The sequence below is a fragment of the Sitophilus oryzae genome, unplaced genomic scaffold (genome assembly GCF_002938485.1).
Source record: "Sitophilus oryzae breed Bouriz unplaced genomic scaffold, Soryzae_2.0 scaffold_302_pilon_pilon, whole genome shotgun sequence".
Classification (NCBI taxonomy): Eukaryota; Metazoa; Arthropoda; class Insecta; order Coleoptera; family Curculionidae; genus Sitophilus; species Sitophilus oryzae.
In genome coordinates, this window is record NW_022146866.1 from 2,531,323 (window position 1) to 2,537,520 (window position 6,198).

Here is a 6,198-nt window from a genome sequence, read left to right on the forward strand (position 1 = left end):
GTTAAAAAACCAGGGTTCATCTGGCCCAGATGATAGCACCCTGTAAGGGCCCCTGTTGAGGGTACAAACGAAGCTGCTGCCTTGTAGTTCGGTGTTGGATCATCAAAGGCTAGAGGAAGAAAACCTTGATTAAAAATTACCCGGTCCTCCAAGTTGGGGGTTAAGGCGTTGGACTAATACTTCAACACTTGGAAAAACGTTTTAAATACTAAAAAGCCTAAACAAAGCCTCGGAGTAACGGACGGATTACAAGGAAAACGACAACGGCAACAAAAAAGGACTATGCAATTTGGGACGTGGAATGTACAAGGCCACATAAGAAATAAACGTGAAATTATAATCAAAGATTTAGAAAAATTAGAATTAGATATAATTACATTAACAGAAACCAAAAAGAAAGGTAGTGGGTCTGAAATAATAGGAAACTATCTTCATTATTATAGCGGAGTGCCCAAAGATCAACGTGCTAAAAGAGGTGTTTCTGTACTTATAAAGAACAAGTTTAAGAAAAATATTACAGATTGGGAAGGTATAGATGAAAATATTATCAGATTAAATTTAAAACTTAGAAATGTGAGATTATCAATATAGAATAGCATATACACCTAATGCTCCATCTGATGACGAGACTGTAGTAATTAAGAACCAGTTTTTCACTAAGCTCCATGAGATAATTAGTGACATTGGAAATACGAGAGATTTAGTTTTGCTGGGGTGATTTAATAGCCGAACAGGAAGAAAAGAAAATAATAAAATCATAGGCCCTTACGGAGAAGAAAATATCAATGACAACGGTAATAGGCTTATTGACATATGCGAGTATAACAACTTAACAATAAAAAATGGTTTCTTTAAACATAAACAAATTCATAAATATACTTGGATTCAACCAACACGTGACCTAAAATCAATAATAGATTATATAATTACAAAACAAAGTAACAACATAAAAATTAATGATATAAGAATCCTAAGGGGCACCGCACACCACTCAGATCATTACCTTTTAAGATCAAAAATTCTCTTTCCACCATATCAAATTAAACAAAACAATCAAGAAAAAACAGGAAGAACGAAGCCAGTTACCACAGTAAGATATAATTTAGAAAGTCTCGCATGACAGCGTCAAATATCTTTATCAGAACAGGCTTGATGAAAAACTTATAGAAGATTCGGAAAGGCCTTTTCACCTAACATACAATAATATAATTGACAGTATTCATGGAGCCGCAGAGGAAGCATTAGGAATAAAAGCGAGAAGAAAGAGCAGAAAGTTGTGGTGGACTGAACTTGTAGAGGAAAAAAAGATACTGTATTTTAAATGGCTAAATTCGAAATCTGAACTAGACAAGCGCACTTATAATGACAAGAAAAATGAGGTGAGGAGAATGGTAAAAGAAGAAAAGAATAAAGTGTGGGATGGCAAATGCAAAGAAATTAATACGTATATAGGCGGAAGAAGGAATACGGAAGTATGGAGATTTATAAAAACAACAACAACTGAAAACCAGGAGTCAGCCCTTATAGAAATAATAACCAACAAAGAATGGGTGAAATATTATTCCAAATTGTTGTCAGAGAACAGACCTGAGTATCAAGAACCGCCACAGCCAGAAATAAACATTGAAGGAGAGGAAATCTATGTGGATACCAACAAAATAAAGACCGCTATAATGTCTTTAAAGAATGGAAGAGCATGTGGCCCAGTGGGCCCAGTATATGCGGAACTCATAAAATCTGGAAGCAAAAAACTATTTACAATGTTAACAAACATAGTTAACCTGTGCTTAAATGGTCATCCAGTACCTGAACAGTGGAAAAAAGCATATATCTCCTCTATATATAAAAAGGGCTCAAGGAAGGATCCCAATAACTACAGGAAAATTTCGGTCACCAGCACTATGAGTCGCCTCTATGGAAGGATACTGAGGAACTTAATTGAAGAGGAATACTCCAGCTACGAAGAAGAAGAGCAGAATGTGCAATGAACCAGGAAGCTCATATAACATTCATCGATCTACAAAAAGCATATGATACAGTACCAATAATAAAATTATGGGAAGTATTGCACGAACCAAGAATTAACGCAGCTCTGATAAAAGCTGTACAAAATCTTTACCATGGAGGAAAATCACAAATAAAAACGGTCAACGGTCTCTCAGAGGAAATTTCTATCACTAAAGGGCTCCGACAGTGTTGCTGTATATCCCCAACACTATTTAAAATTTATATTACCAAGGCCTTATATCTATGGAAAAGAAAATGTAACGGAATGGGTATAGAACTAAATGACATATGCCTATACACCTTGCAATTTGCAGACGACCAGGCCATAATTGCAAACGACAAAGATGACATGGAATATATGGTGCAGAAAATAATTGAAGAATACGCTAAATGGGGTCTCACAGTAAATACAGAAAAAACAAAACACCTTCCAATTGGATCCAATACAGAAAATCTTATTTTGGACAATAATACGGAAATTAGGGCATGTGAAGATTACAGGTACCTGGGATCGATATTTACAGGAGATGGAACGGACGATAGAGAAATAAACAACAGAGTAATAGAGGCACGAAGAGTTATCAGATGCATAAATGGCATTCTATGGAGTACTGAAATTACAAAAAACAGGAAATATAATATATACGAGACACTAGTTAATAGCATATTACTCTATGGATGTGAAACATGGCGACTCACTGAAAGGAATAAAAAGAAATTAGAGACAACAGAAATGGACGCGATTAGAAGAGCAATGAGAATTTCACGGAGGGATAAGATCAGAAATGAAGACATTAGACAACAGATGGGAATAGAGGGAACAATAGTAAATGATATAGAACAAAAACAATTAATATGGTACGGCCACGTTCAGAGAATGCAAATTGAAAGAACTCCAAAGCAAGTCATTCATTGGATACCACCTGGTAAACGAAAGAGAATGTTTTCTTGGGACGTCCTCTCTTTCGTTTACCAGGTGGTATCCAATGAATGACTTGCTTATATATATATATATATATATATATATATATATATATATATATATATATATATATATATATATATATATATATATATATATATATATATATATAAACAAAGGAAGTTATCGTGGAAACTATAAAAAAAACGAAGAAAGAATTTATTGGGCAAGTCCACAGAAAGATTAGTCATGATACATGACTAAAACATGACTACCCGTAGACACTCAGTGTTTCTGCCTTCCGGCTTCATCAATACGGGAGGAATCAGCAACGATGAACTAGCGATCCTGAAAAAAGAGAAAGAAAAGGAGAAGCAAACGAGGCACAAAGGCGCCATTTGCAGCTGGTCCGGCCAGGTTTCCGGTCCGGCCGGTTTTTTTATAGTTTCCACGATAACTTCCTTTGTTTATTGTTTTCTCTGGGCCAGGGTGATAGCGGCGAGGCGTGTTGGAACGCCTCCGCGGCGGTTTCGGTAGTAACGCTTCAAATTGTAAGCTACTGCCGGACCAGCTGCAAATGGCGCCTTTGTGCCTCGTTTGCTTCGTTTGCATATGTATATATATATATATATATATATATATATATATATATATATATATATATATATATATATATATATATATATATATATATATATATTTTTTTTTTTTATTGTTCTGATGCTATACGTAAACTTCCGTTCCGTATCAGTTCCATACTTTTTATTGTAGAATTTATATCATTACGAAAGTTTTATTTTAAAAGTAGGTATGTACCTTTTGACAAAGGTAATAGATATAATTAAGAGGTGAAAGAAACACAAATGTAAGAACTTGACAACGCTGTTTCCGATACGCTTCAGTCCGTACGCCAAAAAAATGTACGGAAGGAAAGGATATGGAACGGAAGGGAAACGGAACGGATAGTGTGCATTGTTCTATTCATTTATGTCTCTTTATGTCTCTTAAGTACTGTTAAAGAGGTGAGTTTTGTTGATGTAAATAATAACTGTTTATATATTATTTATAATTAATTTATTTTTTTTCTTAAAATATTTTGATTAAAAGAAAATATGTAAGAGTGGGCAACGCTTTGCTGGTCAAGCTTAATTACGCGACTAAAAGTTTCTACGATATGAACTATGTTTTTGAAGACGACATATTGAAAGCTTGACGTTTACTTAATAGTGTCCTAGAGGCAGACTATTTTATGAAAAATTAAAATTTCTGAAAAAATTAAAATACTTTTTATTTCCTTCTGTGTAGGAATTTCCGGATATTACTGTATAGTATATACAGTGCTGACAGTGTTCTATTAGTACCATCGGAAATATTTTTAACATTGAAAATGTTTCTGTTATCCTATATAAGGGAGCCCAAATCGAATTAAAATGCTACGTTTGCCACACCATGACGCCATATATACAAGGGTATAGGAAATCTCGGCGCAGCGGAGGCAGTCGGCCAGCGCGCGCAAAAACCATTGCATCGCTAATTGTTTATTGATATATCTTTATTAGTTTAAAAGCAAAAAATATGGGGTTTGCTTTGATACCTTGTCAAGACATAAGCGAAACTTTTAAATTGTTTCTTTTTTTCATTTAGGCCTTCGTTTTTCGTTAAATGAAAGTTATATTAAAAAATCTATTTTTAAACCAAATTTTCGCATGATTGAAATGATTATTCATGTTTAAAGTTTTTTGGTCATAAGCGCCTAATGGAAATGTTTTTTGTAAATAATTATAAAAAATTACTCCCCTACGAAGACTTTATTGTGTACTGGATCAAAAAATAAGTATTTGTTTTCTCTATACGGTGGTATTAATATATCGATTTTTGATGATAGTGCCCTTTTACCCGGTCTAATTTTGTGCTACTTTCGGAATAAGGGTCCCCATATCATGTACTGTACTTCCATCCCTGAAAAATTCAGCTTGTGACACCGAAGTGAGAGGTAACGTCAAAATAAGCTTTAATCTACCTGCATCATAGGTAGGTGTAGGTACTCTAGGTATATTCTACCTAGTACAGAAGTAGCTGAACAGACAGTAATAATTAATTTGTTATCCGATAAGTAGTTGTCATTATATAAGTTTAATCATCTTATACCTCCTATAACGGTAAGTTTTGGATTTTTCCTGATTGGTTTGTTAATCAAAAATATACTGGGCATATAAATGTCTGTTACAGGTTAATTCGTTAAAGAAATATGTTACACACATATTATTTTAATAATAATAGTATAATAGTAATGGCTATATTATGTTATAACACATACATATGTATTGAATGTACTTATTTTAACCAATGCATTGTTTTGTTTTTTTAATCTCACAAATAAGAAATATTTTATAGTTTTTATTATAAAAAACAGTGATTATACAATTTATTTGCACCCCTTACACTGTTTTCTGTAAGGGGTGCAACCAGGAGTATATTTCGTAACCTCTTACGATATAAGAGGGCACAAAGTGTTTTATTACTTAATGCTTAGATTAAAATTTAATAATATATTTGTACATAAAATAAAATAGACTAGAAAGTCAATTAATTAATATTGACGTAATTACTAAATAATTACAATTTTTTTTTTCTAATTATTTTAGTGTATTTTTAGTCACCTAATTATAAAGGAGAGATATCCAACCATTGCATTATTTTACTCACAAATAAATGTTTTATGGTTTTTATTATAAAACAAGGATTAATTTATTATACACCCCTTAACCCAAACACTCCAAGGAGTATATTTCGTGACCCCTTATTTAAAGTGGACAAGCTTTATTAGTCAATGTTTTAATTACCCAGCATCTTTAATAAAAATCTAATGTAATTTTTCATGGAAATGATCTGACATAAAAAGCAAATTTTATCTAAAAACTTTTTGATTATCTACAAGGGGTAAACCGCTGACAAATGTCTGTATGCTAATGCCAAAGTAATGTCAAAAATACAAATTAAATACCAAAATTTCTCATATAATGCCCCACTAATGCCAAGCTGATTCCAATATAATACCACTAACACCACGAATAATATGTAACACATTTGTTTCACGAATTAACCTGTAACAATACTGGTAGGTACGTGTACAGATTTTTTCCTAGGTAACTTAAAAATCGTTAAAAAGTCTAATTATATTTAAAAAAGATTTAATTCCAACAAATTACATTATAAGGCCAATAATGCACAAGTAATACCATTAAAATTTTAGAAAATTTAAGAATTCT

The 6,198-nt window shown here is 32.7% G+C and overlaps 1 protein-coding gene across 1 annotated transcript; it reads left to right on the top strand.

The window, feature by feature from the left end:
* The first annotated feature begins 282 nt into the window (after positions 1–282).
* LOC115884584 lies at positions 283–1,988 on the top strand. Its single transcript, XM_030903208.1, has 2 exons — positions 283–573; positions 1,143–1,988. Exons 1-2 carry the CDS (start codon positions 283–285, stop codon positions 1,986–1,988), a joined length of 1,137 nt encoding a protein of 378 aa, XP_030759068.1.
* The last annotated feature ends 4,210 nt before the right edge of the window (positions 1,989–6,198 follow it).

Coding starts and splice junctions, on each gene's coding strand:
- LOC115884584 (XM_030903208.1), top strand. CDS start 283: ATGCAATTTGGGACGTGGAATGTACAAGGCCACATAAGAAATAAACGT. Junction 574..1,142: donor TAAATTTAAAACTTAGAAAT/GTGAGATTATCA, acceptor TATCTTTATCAG/AACAGGCTTGATGAAAAACT.